The sequence below is a fragment of the Trichoplusia ni genome, unplaced genomic scaffold (genome assembly GCF_003590095.1).
Source record: "Trichoplusia ni isolate ovarian cell line Hi5 unplaced genomic scaffold, tn1 tig00001493, whole genome shotgun sequence".
NCBI classification, from domain to species: domain Eukaryota; kingdom Metazoa; phylum Arthropoda; class Insecta; order Lepidoptera; family Noctuidae; genus Trichoplusia; species Trichoplusia ni.
Genome location: NW_020800129.1, coordinates 1 through 23,422, shown reverse-complemented (window position 1 = coordinate 23,422; position 23,422 = coordinate 1). Strand labels below are relative to the sequence as shown.

The 23,422-nt window shown below is 34.9% G+C and overlaps 2 protein-coding genes across 2 annotated transcripts; one reads left to right on the top strand and one right to left on the bottom strand.

Moving 5' to 3' along the window:
- Nucleotides 1–438: 438 nt before the first annotated feature.
- Nucleotides 439–16,783, top strand: LOC113507313 (RUN and FYVE domain-containing protein 2-like). Its single transcript, XM_026890178.1, is given in 16 exon segments — nucleotides 439–2,196; nucleotides 2,286–2,464; nucleotides 2,685–2,707; nucleotides 2,709–2,792; nucleotides 3,057–3,264; nucleotides 3,545–3,723; nucleotides 5,413–5,549; nucleotides 6,264–6,322; nucleotides 8,786–8,905; nucleotides 9,189–9,329; nucleotides 10,596–10,620; nucleotides 10,623–10,692; nucleotides 12,116–12,257; nucleotides 14,587–14,661; nucleotides 15,173–15,406; nucleotides 15,799–16,783. Coding segments are annotated over 16 exon segments (2,070 nt in total). The 5' UTR covers nucleotides 439–1,928; the 3' UTR covers nucleotides 15,925–16,783.
- A 1,808-nt stretch (nucleotides 16,784–18,591) lies between these two features.
- On the bottom strand, nucleotides 18,592–23,273 carry LOC113507315 (serine carboxypeptidase-like 51). Its single transcript, XM_026890179.1, is given in 10 exon segments — nucleotides 18,592–18,706; nucleotides 19,179–19,327; nucleotides 19,666–19,743; nucleotides 19,834–20,152; nucleotides 20,263–20,337; nucleotides 20,339–20,374; nucleotides 20,594–20,724; nucleotides 21,162–21,261; nucleotides 22,299–22,549; nucleotides 23,185–23,273. Coding segments are annotated over 10 exon segments (1,308 nt in total). The 5' UTR covers nucleotides 23,249–23,273; the 3' UTR covers nucleotides 18,592–18,601.
- Nucleotides 23,274–23,422: the final 149 nt, after the last annotated feature.

Here is a 23,422-nt window from a genome sequence, read left to right as displayed (position 1 = left end):
TGAACAAGCATAATTTACATAACAATACATACTATGAGTGATTAAATAATAATGTGTCCTTTAAATGACCACATGACAAGCATGCATGTAAATTGGTATGGCTCAAAACAATATAAAAGATTTTAAACCAAAAAGTATTTGTTCCAACAGTTCTTTGTCAAACCTAAACTGAGGTCATTTGACTTAGCAGCAACAATAAGGACACTAAAACTTTCCATTTTCACTTACATATTAGTAATATTCTTTTTTAAATAATCTTAAAATATTTTGTATTTCACTAGTTTCCACATTAAAGTGATAGATTCAGTGAAATCTTTAATACCTATTTATTTTTTAATTTTAAACCTATGAACATTTAAAATTTTCACCACATCTATACACAAATATTTTTTTACCGTGTTTAGTAGAAACTTTGTTAAAGATAAAAATTAAAGAAACATTTGTTGCCAATGAGCTCGTATGAATATAATTATGTGTTTATCACCAAATGTACCACAACTCATACCTATAGATATGCAAATTTAACTAAACGTAATGGAATATTTGGTGATAAGGCTCCAAAATGAATGTAAAACGGACAGCAACAATGGTAATGAAAGAAAAATAAACCATAGAATTTTCATGTTATATTTTCAAACATAACACTATTTTAAACTTAATTAGAATTAAAGTTAATTATTGAGAACTTTTGTATTGCCCTTTTCCACCATGTCACATGTTCATTGTTGACACCAATGCAACTTAACAACGCTAAAAGTCTAAACTCTTATGACATAGAAATACCAGTTTTTAATTTAATGGGACTTGTTACTAATAATAACAACAACATATGTGGACAACTCTCCTGTCATATGTGGACCTCTTCCTATTTTAAGATTTTCTTATTCCTGAACTATCTATACTAATACTGTGAAGCCAGTTTGTTTTCTTGTATTGTACTCATTTCTAAAATGATGTGATGATGCTCAATGTAGCTTTAGCTTAAATAACACAGAGCTTACCAAAAGGGCTGGGGAAAACGCGATGAAACCACAGACCTGATGATCATCTTTCACATTTTCTATCTATTTGTCTATCTGTGGTATCAGTCCTATCTATATAAAGAGTCTGCACTGATCATTCAGATTATCTCGAATTCTCTTTTATCATTTTCCTGCTAAACACGAAGCTTCAGATTATATCTTTTAAAAAAAGGGGTCAACTGATACCACAAGGCAACATATGAGGCTGATATAGTTGGTATTCGAGAGTCTTAACACTCGGTATTTTAGTCAGCGGCTCTTCATAAATAACATCTTATTAAGAATTCTTAGACCATTTTCTAACGCAGGTCGCGAGTTAGGCGTCCCGAAATAGTGGTGTCATAATATATAGTGATCAATGAGAACTGGTTTTATTAAGCTTCGGAAAATTTCCGCGTTACTTTCCACGGAACCTGAAAGTTACCATTTATTTGTTGTTCAACAGTAATAAGTTTGTAATTTTACTTTATACAGCTACATCTTTGTCATTTCATGTGTACTATGTGTAAGTGGTTTTGTCGCGACAACCGTCACTCGCGCCGGTCACAACGCGTTGCCTCAGTTTTGAGACAGATGGCGTCATGCGCACGGTAGTATTGATTTTCCCGCTGGTTTGGTACTAAAGTAGCGCTCGCCGGGAAATCAATATTTATTCTGGACGGACTGGAAAAACCATTTCGCTCATACAACCTTTCGTACAGGTTTCTCGCGCTTGCTATTTTGGGATTCATCTGCCTAATACGAATCGAAAGTACTAATTTGTGTGTCGGCTATACAAGTGATTTAAAAACAAAACTACATTTGACCTACAAGTTTGCGCATAGTGTGAAATGAATATAAAGGGGTGATCAAAATTCACGTGACATTGTTGATTGTTTCGCTTGATCGTTTATTTGCTGCTTTATTATGCGTTCGCTTGCTGCGGTCCATGGGGTGGATCCCTTGCCTGAATTAGGCATTCCATCCGCCATTCAACACCAGGGTGACGGCAACCCGGACGGTGACATGGCCGGCGCGCAGGACACTATATACCTGTGCAATTTCCGCGTTTCCGTCGACGGCGAGTGGCTTTGCCTCAAAGAACTGCACGATATGGAAATGCAGGACTCTTTCCATCGCCCCTCAGCTCAAGGCACCGTCTCATCTCCAGATGATCCAATGAACACGATGATGGGTAAATTAATCGCCGATGTAATAATTTATACAAATATAGGTCAATAAATAATGGTTTTGATAAAAACAAAACATTGTCATGTGTTGTAGCTCGGGATCCCGTTGTGATCGAACGCAGCAATCTCGTGAACATCTCTAAACTGATTGTGAAGGAGTTAATCGAGCAATCTCTCCGCTATGGTAGAATGCTCGATAGCGATCATTTGCCACTGCATCACTTCTTTATAGTCCTCGAACATGTGATGCGTCATGGACTCAAACCGAAAAAGGTAATTATTGGCATGCGAGGATAATGACGTACTAATTCATAATTTTAATTCAATAGTGTCTACCTAATATTAAAAGACATTTGTAAAGACGTCATTTAGTAAACATTCAGGTTTTCCTTTTACACTTAAACGATTGTTAATCACAGCTTATGTCGTAACAAATTCAAATGGAGATTTATCAAAGGAAAATACGTTTTTTAATAAAAATAAGCATTTGTAGGGTTTACTTGGCCCTAAAAAAGAGCTGGGACATCTTGCAAATGGTTGAGAAGTATTCACCCGAAGCGGCCGACATTACGGCAAGTGTCAGGGACCTACCCACTGTCAAGTAAGTTTATGAAAACCTAGTACTTTATTTTAAAGAATTCTTATGAAATGATATTCCTAAATGCAATCTAAATCGCCGCTTCTCCAACTTCCAATCCCGTTCCAACACAGTTCACACCTTACTGTAAATATGCTAAATTTCACAGCTCTATTTAAACAAGTTTATCTTTTATTATCCATTGCACCACAACAAATATAATATTTCACTATTGTATAATACACCTAGCTCCTGAACAAAATTTTCATAAACCCTAATCATTTTTAGAACCGCCATGGGTCGAGCTAGAGCCTGGCTGAGGTTAGCTTTGATGCAGAAAAGACTGGCCGACTATCTGCGTATCTTACTGGAACACCGTGAGGACACATTAGAGGAATATTTTGAACCGCATGCTCTGATGCTAAACGAAGAAGCAGTCATTATAACTGGTCTCCTGGTCGGCCTTAATGTTGTTGATTGCAACTTATGTGTTAAGGTAAATATCAATATAGTACTTAGCACATATGATTTTTTTAATCGTTCTAGTAGGGAATTTAAACTTTCTACCGCAGGGGGTTTTTAAAACATTTAATTCACATGCATAGAGACTCGGGCGCTGTACAAGCATTTGTGGATAAAACAAATGCTTGTCCTAAGCTGGGATCGATCCCTCAAATCGTGACGTAAATTAGGTTTAGTGCGTACTGTCTGCAAATTATTTATTTTTTTTGTAAATATTTTTATTTGTAATATTATGTTTTGTCGTATTTACACAGGAGGAAGATTTGGACAGTCAACAAGGCGTTATAGATTTTTCGCTTTATTTACGCGGTAGTAACTCTTCCAATGATCTGGCTGGGAATGGAAATAACGGAGATTCAGAGCCGAAACAACGCCACATTAACACAATGCTGGACCAGAAGAATTACATCGAGGAACTGAACAGACATCTCAAGTGAGTTTCTAAATCATTGTTCTACAGGAAATCCTCCTCCGTTCATTTTAAAAGTACCGTGGAAAAGAGACAACGCTATACGGTTTCAAGAGCGCCATCTCGCTTTCCTAGACTGGAACACAGTCCTAGTTTAGATGGTGGTTCTCACGTTCATATCAGTTCTATACATACTTTAGACAATTTGTTTTCTATTAGTATTGTTCAACACGAGAACGCTTTTCATTAGTCAATGACTTCATTATTAAATTACCTCCGATTAATATTAATTATTTTGTAAGTGTCGTTCGTTACTTTAGAATGCTATTAAGTAATTTGTATTGTTCTAAGTTTTATACGACTAGTTGAGCTTGTTAATAAATTATAATTTTTCACTGCCTAATAGAACTTACGGCAATAATTGCAACAAATATAATAACTATTCATGTAATGATTTATATTGACTATATTGACTGATTGATATTGACTATATTGAATTGATTATATTGACTTTTTTATGAAAACTTTCTTAATAAAAAAAACAACCACTTTACACTGCAGATTGCGACTCGATTATAACAGTACATTAATATAGCACAGTACAACGATATAATTATTACTAGGTACCTCCTCAGGGTTACTACACAACAGATTTAACCGAAAGTGTAGTAAACGATTATTGTAAAGGTCACTGATTATTAAGGTCATGACCGAGTGTAATAGCGTAAAGGGATTATCTGGTACAGTCTTTCGATTTGTAGGTTGTCAATCTTCTTTATAAATTAAGAAATTTAATAGTATCAAAACGTATTTTATGTGTTAGAAGTGGGGTTATTGCTCTACAATCAATCTCTCTCTGCAATCAATAGGATCACAATGATAAACTATTGAAAACAACTTTCAACCAACACTGCGTTCCTTTTTGGGGTTCGGTACCCAAAGGGTAAAAACCGAACCCTATTGTCACTACCACCGCTGTCTGTCTGTCTGTCCGTCCGTCCGTCAGCAGGCTGTAACCTCATGCAGGCATCGTGATAGTTAGGTAACTGGAAACTTCACAAAAAATCAGGTTTTTATTTCAAATAAGCCTTTTTAAAAAAATATTTAAAATGTTACAGTAATGACCCTAGGTGCACAAAAAATCTAAATAAATTTTAGAAAATGCACCTTATCCATACCTACTATAAAATGTGTCTTAATATTGCACTGCCCCCTGTTAAAAACTACGAGTAAATCTTTCTATGAGTAATATATTTGTGCATATTTCATAAGATCCCGAGTCTTGGCTAATAATAGGGCAGGTGGATGTCGTAACGTGCTGCGATATCTTCCTACTATAGTTCAAATACAGCTGTGTCAGATGAATGGGCAACAGCACATACCTGGCATCGAATTTCAACCCACACTCAATATACATTCGTCTTTTTATATTTTTAATTGGTACTCTGAGCTTAGATTTTCCGGTAGATCAGTGTTAACAATTTAATTTAAGGTGCTCAAAAAATAATTAACTGTAATGAGACCATTGATGTCGGGTGTATGCATCTATTCGTATAAGCACTTACCGATTTATGTATAGGTACCTACTTGAAGCTAAACGCGAAGTAAAAAATAAAACTCCTTCTAAATATCTCTCTTTTCTTAATAGAAATATAGGTACAGTGTACTCTAAGTCTAGTTATTTGTTGGTTGTATATCCTATGTTTGTTATAGTGCAACCGTAGCCAACCTGCAAGCCAAGGTCGAAGGCTTAACAACGACCAATGCGCTCATGAAGGAGGACTTGGCGATCTCCAAAAACACGATGATTCAATTAGTGGAGGAAAACAATCAACTCAAACATGCGCTCGGTGAGTACTATACCATTCGTAACATAATATTTACATTTAATTAACCGTTTGGTGTGTAACTTCAGGCATAAATACACGATTAAATTAATTATAAATATCCTATTGATCCGAAATTTTAATGAAGAAGAATGAATTTCGTAATTATAATTTTTGCTATCATTATTCTCCTATCATGTTATTCTTAAATATAAAAACTACGATAGTTGACATAGCTAAACACTTTCATTTATGCAAATACATTAGCTTGAGAACAAAAAAACGATCTCTCGTATTTGCATTTCATTGCAAACAGAAGCAACAGTATAAAAACAATAAGTTACGAAACTCTTCAATAAAAGTACAGTATCAAACGGAAAGGAATTCCCTCTATCATGGTCATCCATGTTTACAATCAAAATTGCAGCGCGAATAACACAAAATACAAAAGATAAGACACCTTGGTCGTGAGTCAGCCGCTATTGACGCGCTTAGTAGGCATTAGTATGCCCAGCCTGTCGCCCGTGTCATCATATTATTGTCAGTTATTATTTAACTCCGACCATCAACCGTTATGCGCTATAACTCAACATTAATGGGCAACTCAACGGCAAAAGAGTCAAACAAAACATACTTTTTGGACGAAATCCTGTGAGTTATTATATTTGGTGTAAATATATCACGCGACTCTCTCTGTGTTTATTTGTATGTCTAAACACGTGTGTGTTTTATGTACAGGGCAAGATATAACCAAAGATACAAGGATGAAAGTTACGGAATTGCAGTCTGATGAGGAGGTAAGATTTTTTACATTTCATATTTTTCATTTATCGTAATACTTTTTACTGTGTTTGTAAATAAACAGTGAATTCACTTTGCTTTTTCGTTGATAAATTTCTGCTTATACGATTATTCTCATTATAATAATAATAATAATAATAATAATCTTTATTTCAGAACAATGTCCATACATAATTACAAAATAATAAGATTTATAGTAAAATTTGTGCGCGTATAAATGCTTTCAGGATGTCTGAGTCCTGCTTTTCCGCAATAACCTGCAGGATGCTGTTGGTGCTGCTCCCTGACCCTGCTCAGTAGTGATACGAGCCGCTGCGTATTACCGCGTGGAAGCCGTCTACCCTGGCTTCCGCAAACATACCGGAGGCACTGCAAAAACGGGGCAACCCCAACAACATCCTAAACCCGTTGTTATATTGGACACGTAAGGCATTGAGCGTCCTCTGCGTATATCTGAACCACAGGCTGCACGTGTAGAAAGTCTGACAGTAGGCTTTAAATAGAGTGACTTTAACTTGTTTACTACAACGCACAAACCTGCGGGCCAGCATATTACTTCTAACCGCCAATGCCCTACGTTCCCGTTCTATGTCAACCTGGTCCTCAAGGTCCTCTGTAACGTAATGTCCAAGATATTTAAACTTTTCTACCCGCTTTAGTTCAATGCCATTTAGCTTTATTGCGGGCACATTCAATGTACATTTACCGGGGGCCTTGAAAACCATGTACTCGCTCTTCTTAGCATTGTACATCAATCCATGCTGAATGCTATATGTTTCACATATTGCAAGCAACTGCCTCATTGCACTTACAGTTGGGGTCAGCAGCACCATGTCGTCTGCGTAACTAAAGTTGTTCATACAAATGTTGTCAATCCAGCATCCCACTCGTGTGCTGCTGAGCCCAACTATAAGCTCATTCACGTACAAGTTGAAGAGCCTAGGAGAACTCAAACCACCTTGTCTCACCCCGCACTCCAACCTGTACGTGTCCGAGAAGGCATTTGCCCACCTTACATAATTATTCTGGTTTTGGTACCAGAAATGAAAAATCCGTTGTACCTGTGTAGGCACGCGGGTTTTCTTGAGTTTCTCCCATAACAAGTCATACGACACAAGGTCAAATGCCTTGGAGAGGTCAAGAAAGCATGCATACACAGGTGTACTTCTTTCCGTGTAGTATTGGACAGTGTGCTTCAGACTCAGAATTGCGCTTTCAGTGGAAAGTCCCGCGCGAAAACCAAACTGAGCATCATGAATATTAATATTTTTATCAAGTTCTGAGTCGAGCACACTGTCCAACACCTTGGCCACAATTGTAGCCAAGGAAATCGGTCGGTAATTGTTCTTATCAGACAAATCTCCAGTTTTATTTTTAACTATTGGTACTACGATGGTTTTCATAAGGTCTATAGGCAAGTACGAGTGATTCAGACATAAGGTAAAGAACATTGCCAGCACACGCGGTAAATGAACACCAGCGTATTTTAGATGCTCGATACTGAGTCCATCATGACCCGGTGACTTGCCCCTAGACATGCTACTCACAATTTGTCGAACTTGTTTAGCAGACACCCTATACAATTCACCGGTCATGGTGGACCCAGGATCTGCAGACGAAGAACCCAGTGGAGACTTAGTGGTAAAATGTTCTCTAAACAGTTCAGCTATATCTCTGCTATCACTCGCACTTCCCACGCTCACTGGAAGGCCAGTCTTATGATTTAAACTGTTGGTTGCTTTCCAAAAATCACTAAAGTTTTAGAAGCACGACATTCCGAAATAATTTCCATTTTTATCTGTTCTTTGTTATTGTGACACCACTTTAATCTATTTTTAAATAATTTGCGACTTTCACACATTTCTTCATATATAGTACCGGATTGTGGCCTATCCTGAGAAACCCAGTATAAAAATTTACTCCTAGCTTCCCTGTGAGCTTCACATACATGCTTATTCCATCCTATTACATGTTTTTTCTTACGCGAGTGAGATTTAGTTTCACAAGTGTTAATGGCTGAGTCTGTTAATGCTATTATTATATCCTTATATAGTTTATCTAGACAATTTCTATGTTCCTTACAATTACAAATATCATAACTACATTCTCTTAATTCAACAGGAAAATCTATTAATTTCAGTTTACTATTATTATTTACATTTTACTTTAACAATTGTAACACTTATTATTTAATTTATTATTCACACGACTTCAAATGATATCACTGATAAAATTACTTCACATACGTTTTATATTAACGTTACAAAAGATAAAATCAAAGAACGAAAATTTACTATGACTCAATAAAAATGCTTCTTCCAACTTTCTACCGTTACGGAAATAGTCACACTGCTGTTGGTTTAACCTAATAAAAATAAAACATGTTACGCGATTTTATTTTGCCAACATTGCCAATAAATTAAAGCGATCCCATCTGGCACATTTGTATTTTATTACAGGAAAAACGCAGCGTTAAAAGTACGGCGTCTGATAGATCCAAAAATGATAGTGAAGCCAGTAAAATTCTTGAGGAAGAGAGAAAGAAGTATTTGGAACTGCAGAAAGAGTTGGATTTACAGGTAATGCTAATGTGTAATAAACAACAGGTAAAGTTGTTGTACTCGGTTGTTGAACCGCTTACAAGGTCAGTACACGATGACCAAATGACTATCGTGTGAACAAAATACTGACATAAGTTTTAATGCGACAGCGAAGTAACGTAACAAAACTAATATCATGTTACCAAAAGTCAAACATTTAAGGTCAGCTTATAACCAAATAATGTTTTTAACGAGTTTAGAAATCTGCAAAAGGCGGCTAATTACCTGTGTCTAATAATGCACCTTAAAATTTCTACTTCAGATTTCACTGAAAGCAGAAATGGAGGTGGCGATGAAATTACTTGAGAAAGATATACACGATAAACAAGACACAATAATTTCACTGAGGAGGCAACTCGACGACATAAAACTCATTAACCTAGAGATGTACAAAAAGTTGCAGGTGAGTCATCTTAACGATGTTGAATCGCATGTAATTACAGTCTATTAGGATTTGTACCCTTACTTTATCACTGATTGGCAATCACTCGCGCTTGTTTCGTCAATCGTTGCTGAAATCTTTCTCCATTTGTACTTCATGGTCTGCTGATGATCGATACAAGTGCAACAGTTAAATTCCCTCGTAAATGTCTAAGGTATAGTTATAGAGTGGTATCGTGTTTCACACAAATGTTAGCGTCGTTATGCTACGCGCAGTCACGGAGAGGTAACAAAGACGATGCCCCACGAAGGTCGTTCGTCGAGCGTGGGTGCTGCATCTAACACTGCTTGATCCCCGCCCATACATTCTCATTATCCTAGCTATTTGATTAATGAATAATACGCTCTTCATCTCTCCTTTTTATTGTATAATAACATGTACTTACCGCTTTTTTTACTTAATAACACTGTATATATTAATTTTAATTATTTACTTTATTTCTTTCATTACTTTTATATTAACAACCTAACCTGCTGTATTATTTATTATTATGTATATGACCGATACTAATACCATGCTGTATTCACAATGCCGCGTTGTCGTACGGAAGGAATGCGAGATGGAACTGACGCAGAAGGGAGAAATGGTGTCGAGGCTCCAGGGGAAGGCCGAACAGATTGGCAAAATACTTCACAACCTTGAGAAATATAATCACTTCTTAGGACCAGACCATGACTTAGTCAAAGCTCTTAGGTCTCCCACAACTAACGAGAATAATCTAGGCGAAAAATTAGAGAAACTTAAAGCACAAAGTGCTGCTCAAAAGGGTACAAAGTCTAAGGACGAAGGCCCTCCTAATAAGAGGTTGAATCTCCAGGAAATACCACCGTTTCGTAAATGTAACAGTAGAGACAAGCCGATCTCCCAGATAGCGGAGTAGACGCTCCTCATTCTATTCTGTAAATAACTGTTCTATCCAATCATCACATCCAAGGTGGTGTTTCCTGTTTACTAGACAATTATTAATGTATTATACTAACACATCCTAATAGATATTATGGTGAAATCATGTTGAGGATAATATGATGGTTATCAACTCCTATGCATTTACTTAGTCTTTAAAGTGTTTTACCACTGTATTAACCTCAGAATATATTAACATTCTAACTTGTATGAAATGTCTGCATCGGTCCTGTACTTATCTGCTTAAAACTAACAAAAATAATCTTACTTCCGCTCGAATGAGTTGACGTTTTATTCAGCTAAACTGTATTGGCCTTGTTTTAGGAATGTGAAAGTTCCTTGAAACATAAAAAGAGCTAATAGCCAAATTGGAAGCAAAGACTGAATCAATGGGCAGCACCATACATCAACTTGATGAGAAGTAGGTTTTACTAATTTTTACTATGACATCGCATCAAGCGGGCTTCGGCCTGCATCATCCGTAAGGATCGAAAGAGTGCCTGGACAATGTAACGGTGTTGGATGTAATCTAAGCGCTTGACAGTCAGTACTCGAACGCACCTAGGTGTGAGCAATGCACAGCTTGCGTGTGTCAACTAGCGGCAACTCTTTCCATTCGCTCGATATTGGCAAACCCTCACAATAAATTGACTTAGTGAATGCAAAAATATTTTGATATTAAAAATGATCAGATGATATCGGTTGTTAAGGTAATGCTACTGTTGCTTTGGCTACTTGCTGTGTTTCAGATTTATATCACATTGTAACATTTGTTAGTTCGCATTAAGTTGTGTTAGGTTTTTAATTTTCCATTAAAATTAATTAAAGGTGTGTTATTAAATTAATTCCACAGATTAAAGTATTAGGTTACCTTAAGCATACTGTGTTAATATTTGTTATTATTTTCTTTATTTTAATCCATTTTAAGTTTACGTGTTGATAATTATGTAACAGAAAAAATAATAAAAGTATATTTATATAAGTAGAGCGCAGGTCGTGAGGATTTGGTTAGTGCTTATGAAGAGATTGCAGTATTTTGTATACTTTTGCAGTGATATCAAAGTGACATTGTATAGAGACGTGATTATTACATTAAAGAGTATTGATCTCATTCGAGTAGCTACATTGCTTGTAAACTTGAGATTTTTATTATCATTGTATACAATAAAGTGCTCGTTATTTCTATATCTAGCAGCAAATGTTAAAATCTAATTTAGATATTTATTTACATAGTTTTGTAATTACAAGGCAGTAGTTGTGTAAAAGCCTTATTTATAATAAAGCATATTCAGTCGCATTCTGTATTTTATTGAATTCGAATACCAACGGACTTGCTTGTTTTAATTTTATGTTTATTGTGTAGGTTTGCCATTATCAATCTCACTCCTATGTTTGCATGCTTTTGTGTGACTAAACAATACCTTGATTGTGTTACATACTAACATACTAAGCATTTGTATATTACTGGGATCAAAAAACAACATATTTACTGTACTGAATACTTGACACTATTGTTACTGTCATAATTGTTTATCATCAATTATCTGAATCAATACATATCAGAATTTATTTTTTCTTTGCTAATATAATCAACACACTACTAAAGTTCTTTTCAATTTTCGCACTTACATAACTCATTGAGAACTTTCAAAGGTATGCTAACAAATCTAAATTTAGACAACGCTTGATATTAAAGAAAAATATGACAAGTATACAAAAATAAGTCTCCATGACTTTATTCCAAAACAAATTCACATCACTAAAAGCTTTAGACTTAGAATCACTTACACTGTGTGGTACATTGGATATTTGGAATAGTTTTTAAGATATGTGAACATGAATAGGTTGCAAGAAGATAAGTTAGCTAGGAAGAGTTTAGAAGATAGCGCTCGGACGCTGGGGCAGAAGGCGGCGGCAGCGGAGACCAGGGCCGTGGCTGCGGAGGGCGACCTCAGGATAGAGCGGGAGTGGAGGGTCTCATTACAAGTAAGTATTATCTATACTTATACATATAATAAAAAGGAAAGATTTCATTGTTTGTTTGTTTGACACCAATTCCAAGGCTTCGAAACTACTTGACCGATTTGAAAAATTCTTTCACTGTTGAGAAGCTACATTATCTCCACCGAACATAGGAAAACCCTAGTTAGTAAATGTAAAACTATTGATAATAGATCAAATTGATGTACCCTACTACAGGTCTGTAGATTCGTTGAGGAAGAGAATAGGATATATATCTACTATCACCCTATGGTTAATAGGAGCAGTGCAGTAATAAAATATCTTACAAATAAGGGCAGAAGTTGCTCGGTCTCTAAAATTCGTTTTAAATTAAATACTTAGTTATATCTCCAAACCACGCGGATGAAGTCGCGGGCAACTGCCAGTTATACATATGAATAAATTAAAAAAGAAAACCTGTGTTAGAACTCGCGACACTGAGGTCTCCATACAAATACGCTCAACAAAAGCAAAATTTGCAGCAGACGAAATGTATTTGTTACCCATCAACAAATTTATGACCGTTGCAATTTTAAACTTAACATCGATCTAATTTTAGTGCTTGTTGTTGTACCGGCAATAGAAATAGACGACAGACGGATAGTTCTGCTTTTACCTTTAAGATAAGGAACCGTATGAAACAGGGTTATTGTTAGAATGTTATAAAAGCAAGACAGTGGTAGCTGATTTTTATTTAAAAATTCTAGGAGTCGTTTACCATAGTAATTTGAATATTCGTTTAGAGCCACTTCGATACCATTATCCGATTGATTGAATTGACCTACTTAGACACAACACTAGACACCTATTCTACTGACAACTAAAGAGAGCATTATTATAATTATCTAAAGGCAGCAAGATGTAACTAAATAAAGACCTCTAATTACTTTGAATACGTTGCCCAATTAAATTCGGTTTGTATAGTTAAAAATTATTTAAATTTTCTTTATTGGTTCCCAGGATAGAAATATTATTCCTACCACTTTTGCGTTTAATCTAAATTATTAAATCAACTTGAAATCTGTGCCGACCCAGTCCCTGGAGGGCTCAATCAAGTGCCATTTGGAAAGACAAATGTGATAAGTTTCTTTCTACAACTGTTGACTGGATAATTTTTATCATATTAACATATGGTTTTACAGGCTATTCATTGACTCTTTGGTTTATCTTTAACACTTGAGTCTCAAAAGCATAAAAGACTTATTTCCAGATAAAGAACTCTGAAGAATAATCTGTCATGTTCTATGTTTATATTAATCATGAATTGAAGTCAGTGTATTTGAGAGCTGGGTATAGACACAATCTTGAAGATCTTAAATGTGAAACTTATTGCGAAAGGTTGATTTTTGAAACTAAAGTAAACACATATTGACGCTGTATAAGTATGCACACGAAACAAGGAATAAAACGGAACAAGTACGCGTCGGGACTCGCGAGACAGGGTTCCGTACAATTAGGCTGAAGGAAAAACAAAACGGTTGAGCTACAGAATTAATTTCTGGCCGTTACACAATATTAATTAACCTTGATCTTTATATTTTAGTAATTGTTGTTATACAGGCAACATACATACAAAAGCTGTAAAAATTACGTCTGTCTGGCGATTACGGTTGATGGATAGACGGACCGATTGCGGACCATGAATAATATGGTTTTCTAATGTTCTTTAGGTTCAAGTAGTAAGGCTACCTGTTATAAACAAATCTTACCTAATTTGCTATAAAGTATGTTTGCGACGATTGCGATTCGTAATCACTACATTCGCGCTATTTTAATTGCATTCCGTCTAGGTGTCTGATGAATACCAATAAATCTAATAATTATCAATTAAATAACTGAATAAATTGTAGTAGGACTTAAAAGTTTGATCAGGAAATAATGTCTGTATCAACTTGAAATTAAACTGTGATGACAACAATATAGCTATCTACTAAAACCTACTTTCTATTATAAACTTGAAAAATGTATTGAAAAGATGGACGTTTGTTACTCTCTCAACCATTTGGCGGAATTGGACGAAATCCAATACACACAGACAGTTTATAACCTGCATCAACACATAGAATGTATGCATTATAGTTTTTATCCCAATTTTATGATCCAGTGGGTTAATTTTCGATTCGTAGCGGGCGGGCCAGCGGGCAACAGCTAGTAACTTAGAAATGCCTTTGAAGTGCGTTTATCTGACCACTTGCTATTCACTCGGAACAGCTGATGACCCTACATTTTTATCTAATTTGATAACAAGAAACATAGGTAATGTGTATCATCCTATACGACATAAATATGAGTAATCAACTTGTTTGTGTTATAGGAATCCATGATGCGAGATCGCGATAAGATATCGATGTTGACACAAGAAGTGGAATCCCTCAAATCAATAGGCCAGGTACTGACATACTTATTATACGTTTATCTTGACAGCCAAGTGACATCTTACCAATGATAATGTAATTATGAGTTCTTGTCGTACACCACTATAATTACTACTAGGTAGGTACTACAATTTTTGATCTAACAGTCAAACAGTGTTACCTGTTTTCGGAAACCTTAACTTAGCCGATAATTTATGGTGTTTTGTTTAAAAACTAAATAAATTAAATTAAATAGAAAATTCCGATATAGACTTCCTATTTCTATGCTTTTAACGATTGTTGAAATGTCACGCTAAAGATGCTGTAATTATACTTATAGTATTCGTAAACGCAGCCTTGAAAATATGATAAATAAAATCGCATTGTGTATTGCAGTTAACGTCGTTTAAGTAATAATTAAATATTCCCATTGCATAATAAAATGCATGTTTTATAGAATAGGTACTTAAAACACTTACCCTATAATTATATGCCTCACAATTAACATAAAGTGTGATTGTATTTAAGATAACACTTGTATTACAGAAATACCTAGCGTTACAAGAAGAACAACATGTCCTTAAAACTCAATACAACGAAGCACAGAAAACTCTAGAAGAAGTGGGGGCAACGCTCAGCGAGAATAAACTGCAACTGGCGGAATTGTTGGAGAAGGAGGCGAAAGCACAAACAGTGGAGGAAAGCCCGACTTGGACACACGATAAGGACGCCACCGCCTGTACCGCGTGTGCCAAAGAATTCTCAATCGCTAGGCGGAAAGTAAGTGTCTCAAACGAAACTTTCGTAACTCTACATACGTTTAGATTTTTTCAATGGTTCCATCACAGAAATAGTTGGTCATTCATCCGTTCAGAAATTACTCAATGATTCCAACAAGTAAAATTCCTATTCAGAAATTAACAAGGTGATAGGTGAAAGTTTAGTTGAGTTTAGTAATCATTCAGCAGTTTTATGCAGAACCTGACTTATGCTGCATAAGCATAACTATAGCTAATAATAACTTCGTTACCATACGTTTTACACACTGTCTGTTAATAAAAACGTGGAAATTATGAATATTTCTTCTATATCAGAAAATTTGTAACAGTTTACAATAATATAACTCTCAATTGTTAATAATAATAAAATTCAACGTTCTCATTTCTTTTCAGCATCACTGCCGTCGGTGTGGACATATATTCTGCGCAGCTTGCAGCGATAAAACAGTCGCTTTAGCTGGCAACACCAAACCTGTCAGAGTGTGCGATGCCTGCTATGCTGAAGTGCGATTAACGTAGTAGAAGATATGTATAGCTTTATTAATCTAATTGACCAAAATAACAAACTGAAAGGCGGAGAATTGTCGGCCGTCTATAGACGCTGTCGGTTTGTGGCTATACCCATTCTACCGCTTGATACAGTATCATGAAGATTAGCAATCTACAGCAGTTTATGACGTTCAAGCAAATGTAACCTTAGTGTATAGGTCTGAAAGTATTAACTGCTTTGCTGCTTTTCACAGCCATATCAACGAATTTGCTTGACCTAATTATAAAGTAGCGAAAGCCGTAGGATTCTTTTTTGCGGTATCAAAAAAGGCTTCCAATGCTGTGTAAAGATTGTATTGAATTAATTCTGATACAAATTGGCACCATCAAAATGGTATGAACTCATGAAATTGGTCAATTTACATGCGTCAATATTCTCTAGAATTGAATACATACATAATTGTTTAAATTATTTATAGATAAATGTTAGAGATCAAAGTTCGTACATATTTTATAATAGTTTCATAAAGTGTTGGTTTTTAAGACTGATGTTAAACTTCAAAATATGAATTGTTATTGTTGTATTGCGAATGTTTTAATTATAAAAGTGTACAAAACATAATTCTGGTAAACAAATTACTCAAGCACTCTGCAATATAAAACCATTTGTACTAATTATAATCAAATTGTCAGCAATCTCTGAAAAATAACTTCTAATGAACTTTTGCTTAATACCATGGTTTTCAATTCTCATAATTATTTATTGAATATGAGCGGCAAGGTCCTAATCAAACTCGCCTTGACGTCGCCGCTGCATCCGCTCATGATTTAGGAGTTCGGTCAGGTCAGAAATTACCCGGACTATACTGACAAGTTCGTGAGTAAACCGTTATTTAAAAAAAAATATCTATGCTTCTAACGAAAATTGTTATAGTAACATTTACATTCCTCTAAGTATTTTTTGCGATATTTATTTTTCATGCAGCTATTAATATCGTGAAGGGATATTTAACTTGATTCTTAGTATATTTCTAATACTATGCTTTTCTTTTCATTCTACTTACTTTCACAAACTTATAGAGAACAATCATAACTTATCTTTTATATTTTATACTTAACGAGTTCTTATTTCATCCCATGTACAAATCAGTAATAACGACAGAGAGGGTCTACGAATATTTACTAACTAAATATATTTGTGACATGAACAATAAATTATTACATAAAAAAGGAGAAATATAGAATTTCTGAAATGCATGGTCGAATTAAATTATTACTTCACTAAAATTTCTAGGCCATGGCAAGCTTTAGTACAAACATATTTTACTTTGTGATATTAAATCAATTTAGTACAATTTCCTAATGAACAAATTATTAATATATTTTCCTTTATATTATTGAATAATTATTTATTTGCAAATCTTCGCGCTCTGCAATTTATTTTTATTTTAAAATATGTTTCTGTATATAATTAAATTGTTAGCCAGCAAAGCTTCGAATATACTCTGCGATATACCTACATTTACTCCAAAATTATATAATTTTCGCTCGATTGCCTTAACATCTAAGAAATGAAAAATGGGCATAAGTTTTAATTTACTTTAACATACAATATTTCTGTTCACTTACTTGAAATCCAAATAAAAAAGTAAGTGTTCTGAAATTGAGATCAATCACGTCTATTCCAATGGTGAAAAACTTCTTAAAATTGAAATAATGTTTGGTTTCCTTAAAATACGAAAAAAAAAACGCTGAAAAGTATACCCTATTAGCGTGGTGCTTGAGTTGTAAATGATATAATACAAGTGTATATAAAAAATGTGTCAATATTATTAAAATGACCATTATGTTCGTATTGTACATGTATATAATATTGTTTGTATAATAATTATGAATACGTAATCTGGACATTAAAAAGAATTTTAATATGGACGATGGCTTTTTATTTCGTTTAAAAATAAGTACAGGTTTCCTTTTATATCTAAATTGTACTAATTATAAAAGAATTTAATTCTTATATTATTTATTGCATTATTCATACTTTTACACAAAATATTACGTTTCACGCTAGTAAGGTACGATTGTACGTCACCACATCAAATCCTTTGCGCCGACGTGTCGCGGGTTCGATCCCCGCGTAGAACAAGCGTTTGCGTGATCCACGAATGCTTGTCTTGAGTCTGGGTCTTTGTGCGTGTGATTTGAATTCTTGTGAAACCTTTCGTGCCACAAGGATACAATTTCTTAGTGCGAGAGTCGTTCTATTGAATAAGGTACAAAATATCTTTCAATGGAGACTTAGTCGAGCCTTACCACCCACCCAAATTTTGCAGTTGTCTGAAAGAGCATCTCTACGCCGTGCGCTGTCAAGCTTAAGTTAACTTCAAGTTTCAGTTGGGCTCATGTAAGCAGTTATATATCTAAGCAACACGGACAATTATTTGAAAACCTTTTCAAAATGTTCCTTCTCATTATGAGATATTACTATCTGCTGATTACACTGTTCCTGTTTATTACTCTCAGAATATCTTCTAAGAAGCAATGAACAGATATTAAAAAAGTTTCGCATTACAAAGAGCCAATTACATGACAATTACAAATACACATTTTATATTAAATCTTTGGTAAAATTGGAAGTGCTATCCTACCGAGGAGTTTATAAAAACTTATTCGGTAAACTTATAAATAATTTCACTGTTTTCATATGTTAAATGTTATTTTGTGTTGGTTTTTCTCGATTCATCGTATTTTTCGTATCTTCTATGACGTAATCCAGTATCTGTTCCATTGCCTCAGGATTTTCTTCAGGTACCTGGAACGATTATATTAGACAAATGAATAAAGAACTTCAAACCTGTAGCCACACGTTAAAAAAAGAACTGGTAGGTTTTACAGTAATTAACTCTCTATGAAAGAAACTGCAATCCCTAACCAATGGCGTAGCGATGGGACGGAGGGGCGCGGTCCCCTCCGAGCGCAACTATCAGGAGGGCGGCAAAATTAAGAAAAGGCAAATTATCATGTAAAATTTCGATATTCCGCGAGCGAACAAAACATAAAGAAACCAGTGTAACTTAACTTCGTAACAAATTAAACGAGCTTTTTTAGATTCGTAGTTTGGGCGCCAATGTGTGAATCCGCCCCGGATGACAGTGACCCAAGCTACGCCACTGTCCCCAACTGCTAAGTTAACGTATATCCTTTACAAATTATTAGTTATAGTTTCCTAAAAATAATAGGGCGTTTAAAAAAATACGAGTTTAAGAGCGAGGAGTGCAGCTTACCCAATGTCCAGATCCAAAGACCCACCAAAAACTCAACCGCCTCGCCTCCTTATAATACCCATTTCCTCGTCCACGTATCGGATGCCTCTTGGCTAAAGCGAATTCTCCAGCGCCGTGCCAATTTAACTTATGCACCCAGTTGACTGCTCCTACAAATATTATTATTGACTTTGAAAAAAATACTTAATGGAAAAGGCTAACATTTAGGAATTCTTCGCTAGAGGCGCTAGTAAGGTTCTTATAACAAACACATGTTTAAGATACATGATGTTCTAAATAAATAAGTGAAAGCTTGCTAATTTTAAATTTATAGGGTTTAAGGTTTCTATAAAATTAGGTGAATGTCAGAATAAAACTTAAACACCTCACGCGCCAGTAGCGACAACTGGTGAGCACATTCATATTTGAATTAGAATAATACAGAATTTATTAGTTTAAATTCTGAATCCCAGAACTATCTGGAAGACCCAATACTTTCTTAACTTACCGCCCAAAGGTGTGACAACATCTAAGTTTCCGTTATAAATCGCGACCTTCAACTTCGTGCGATCTAAAATGGATTCCACTAAAACATAAACATCACATCAGTTACGACAAAAATGAGACAATGTTTAAAAAAAAAATTAACTATGTATTTAGTAAATTTGTTACTTACAGAAAGAAACCGAAGGCACTAAAAAGCTTTGCTTCAAATTATGATAAGCTTTCAGCGATAGAAACGACCAATTCCTAGTTTGATTAACTCCAGTTAAAGTCGGTTTCACATATTTGTTCATTTTCTGTTCTAGTTCTTCTAACGCCGGGTAAGGGCTAGGAGCATAGACGTTATTAAAATTAATTTCTCCCTGATTGTTAAAAGTACTAAAGAGAACCTCGTCTAAATGATCCGCTGCAGAATCATTTGTTTCTATAGACCGAACGAGCTTCTTAGCTAGTCTTGATGACGTCAAATATAAATTTCGATCAATCGCCCCCTAAAATACACAAAAGTATTGTGACAATCTTTAGTAGCTTACTTAATAAGTACTTAAAATGTTACGAAATCTCTGAATAAAGATAAAGTTGAACAAACAGAAATACTTACCGAGAGATACAGCATGTCAGGTTGCACTGATATGCTTTCTTTTGGATCTACCCAACCGCTGCCAATGCCGATTCCCCTTAAAATTCATTTTTAAGCTCTTTTTCTCGATTGCCTGTAATAGATATGTTAAATACTGGTTTAAAAGTATTTTCTTTTGTTCTTACAAAGTGTCATTATTATTTATTAAATTTTTGCTTTTAAAATAATTGTCTCCATTTGCAAGAGTCCCATCCATTCTAGTTTTTATCTGAGCAGGCTGCTTATTTTTTATCCCCTTTTGGAATTAATACCAGTGTATAGTAATAGGATACATTTGGTGCGAGATACGTACCGTGTGTAAGTAAAATGCCAATCTTGGGCAGATTTTCCCGCCGTAACTTTGACTAAACAAATACGTTGGTGCCTTCCGAAAGGTTTTGTGTCTTCTAAAGAAAACTTTTATAACTTTTGAAAGATCCATAGCTGAAAAAAAAAGCAAAAATTATAATTGTGTAGTAAGTGAATAGGTATGTTTTTACTTTGAATTAATTAAAACCTAATTAAGTCTAAAAAAGCCTGATAAAATTGAATGACACTCGATCCTTATTTTTACTTTTTTCCGGTATTAGTATTAGTTATAGCAGCAACAGAAATAAATCATCTGGGTAGCTGTCTAACTATCAGATAACAGCGCCTCACTATTCAGGTTCCGTTTTTACCCTTTGGGTACGGAACATCTACCCTCTTCGCAGATCTCGCTTCCACAGTTGCGATGTTTAGTGTAATATTAAAAACCCTCGTTTAGTCGCTAGTTTCGCCTGCCGCCGCTCTACATTACTCGTCCACTCTATAACCAAATTCAAGGAAATACTAATTCTACGTTAGTGGAACTATTGTCTTTATAAAGATAATGTTCTTACCTACTTCTCGATCAGTTTTTGCATATAACGTATTATCAGTGACATAGCTAAATCCAGAGCCAACAGGATGATCGATAAATAACACGTTTCTCTTTTTTACCTGAAAACATAAAAATAAAACGAGTGATATATTTTTCCCCGTTTTAAATTGGAAACACCATGAACCCAAAACAGAAGCCATGAGAGTAGGTAATTAACGTCAATTAAACTGATGACAATAAATAACATCCTCCACATACGTCACATATGGTTTGTAAATAATATTCTGTATTTTATTTTATGCTCTGTAAATTACGAGAGACACCGCAAAAAATTACACTGTGTATGAAACACCCTGTCCGATCCTTGAAGGACATTTTAGTGCCCTGCCAGACGTGCTAAAAATATGGAATAAGATCTAGGTCCTATTCACATAACTTCAAAATACATTTCTTTAGCACAACATTAACGACAAATGTTCCTAACGTGTAAACTAACAAAACTAAATTTTAGTTAGCTCATAGCTGAACCTACTTTTTATGATTTTTAGTTTTCAGTGCTGCCACGGGTGATCTGTCCGATTTTATTTTAAATTATTGAATTGATTACATTATTTTTAATAAAATTCACAAGTAGATACTTAATCATTTTACGCAACACACCTAGCTTAGTACTTCAGAATAAAATTATATGGACACCATGACATTTTAATTACGCTTAATTATAATTTTATTATATATTTTATAGTAGCTCCGCGAACCTTGTCCGCTGAAGTCATAAATAATTAATGTTTCCGTAATGTTATTGTTATCATGTGAGAAAGCACGCAAAGTATTCATTAGATTAACGACTGCCATCCATAACAACTTGCGTATTATCCACGTGTATAACTATATCTCTCGTTAAACCTTTCAGCTGTATTAAGTCCAAAAATCTGCAATTCATTATTTTACTGACGGATCCTCCCACCCTAATGAGGTAAAAGTCGAGAATATCGTAAATAGCGCACCAATACAAATAATTTAAACTTTGTGGGTTCGGTAAATCATTACTCATTAACTGTTCGTCGGTAAATATGTAAACAATGTTATCCTCATAGATAAGGAGTTATTTTGAAGCAGGACAAAATACCGAAATCATTTCAATACTTTCGCTTACCCAAGTGTGGTTTCGGGGTTGCATATCCATGGTTAAAGGGCCTAATTCGGCAAAGTTCCCGATGCCACTAGCTGCAAAGCCTGGACCTCCTTGTATCCATATTATAATTGGTTTGCTTCTAGCATCAACAATTGTCCCTTCTGCATAGAAGAACCAGTAGAAGGCATGGGCCCCTGGACGGACTTGCACGTAGCCGTGAACGCTTTGCCACTGCTTATTATTCTTTTGTGCTTCGATATAAGGATTAATTTCTGTAAAAAATATTTTATAAACATGAGTAGTGTATTAGTAGTAGTCCAGTGAAGCAATGTAATGTATAATTGTGCTTAGGTATCTACCTAACACTCCAAAGCCTATCCAAAGAATTCGTGAAAAATAAATTACCTAACAGTATTAGATAGGTTCTACGTTCAGGACATTCTGACAGTACCGAGTATTTAAGATTCTATAGTATTATCCAATCATCCTTGGATGTACAGTAAGTATCAAGGGGATGTACTAACTGTGAGTTGTTACGTGCGTCAATGCGCAAAGAGGATAAAAGATACCTCCCTGTGGAACACCCAAACGCTTACGTGCCTAAGTCAAAAACTGTATGAATAAATAATTATCTTTTGTATCATAGCCTTTGGGGGACTATACAAACAGGCATATGAACGGATAAAAATAATAAGTCCTTCGATTATCTGAAGTCCAGTTACGTTTATCTGTCTTTACCAAAATTTAAATTAAACTAACAATTAGGTATAGAGCATTGAAAATATTTTAAAAACCTAACATTAAGCCGGTGGGTAAATGGTAGGCATTTTTGATAAACGTAAGTATTAAATACAAAAACTAGCCGTAATCCTAAAATAATAACTAATTAAATAAATAAATTACTTACCTTCCCGCACAAATTCAGCCATAACACAAAATATCGTGGTAATCCATATTATAAATATGTTCATTTTGTACTTGAAAATAGAAAAATAAAATAACAATACACTGAGTTAAAAAATTCACATGACATGTGCTCTTTTGTGTCACTTGGAAACGATTAACACCGTTTTAAGTGAACGCCATATGGTGATATCATTGTACCTAGATTCCTCTAATGAATTAATGAGGCGTTTCAACGAAAA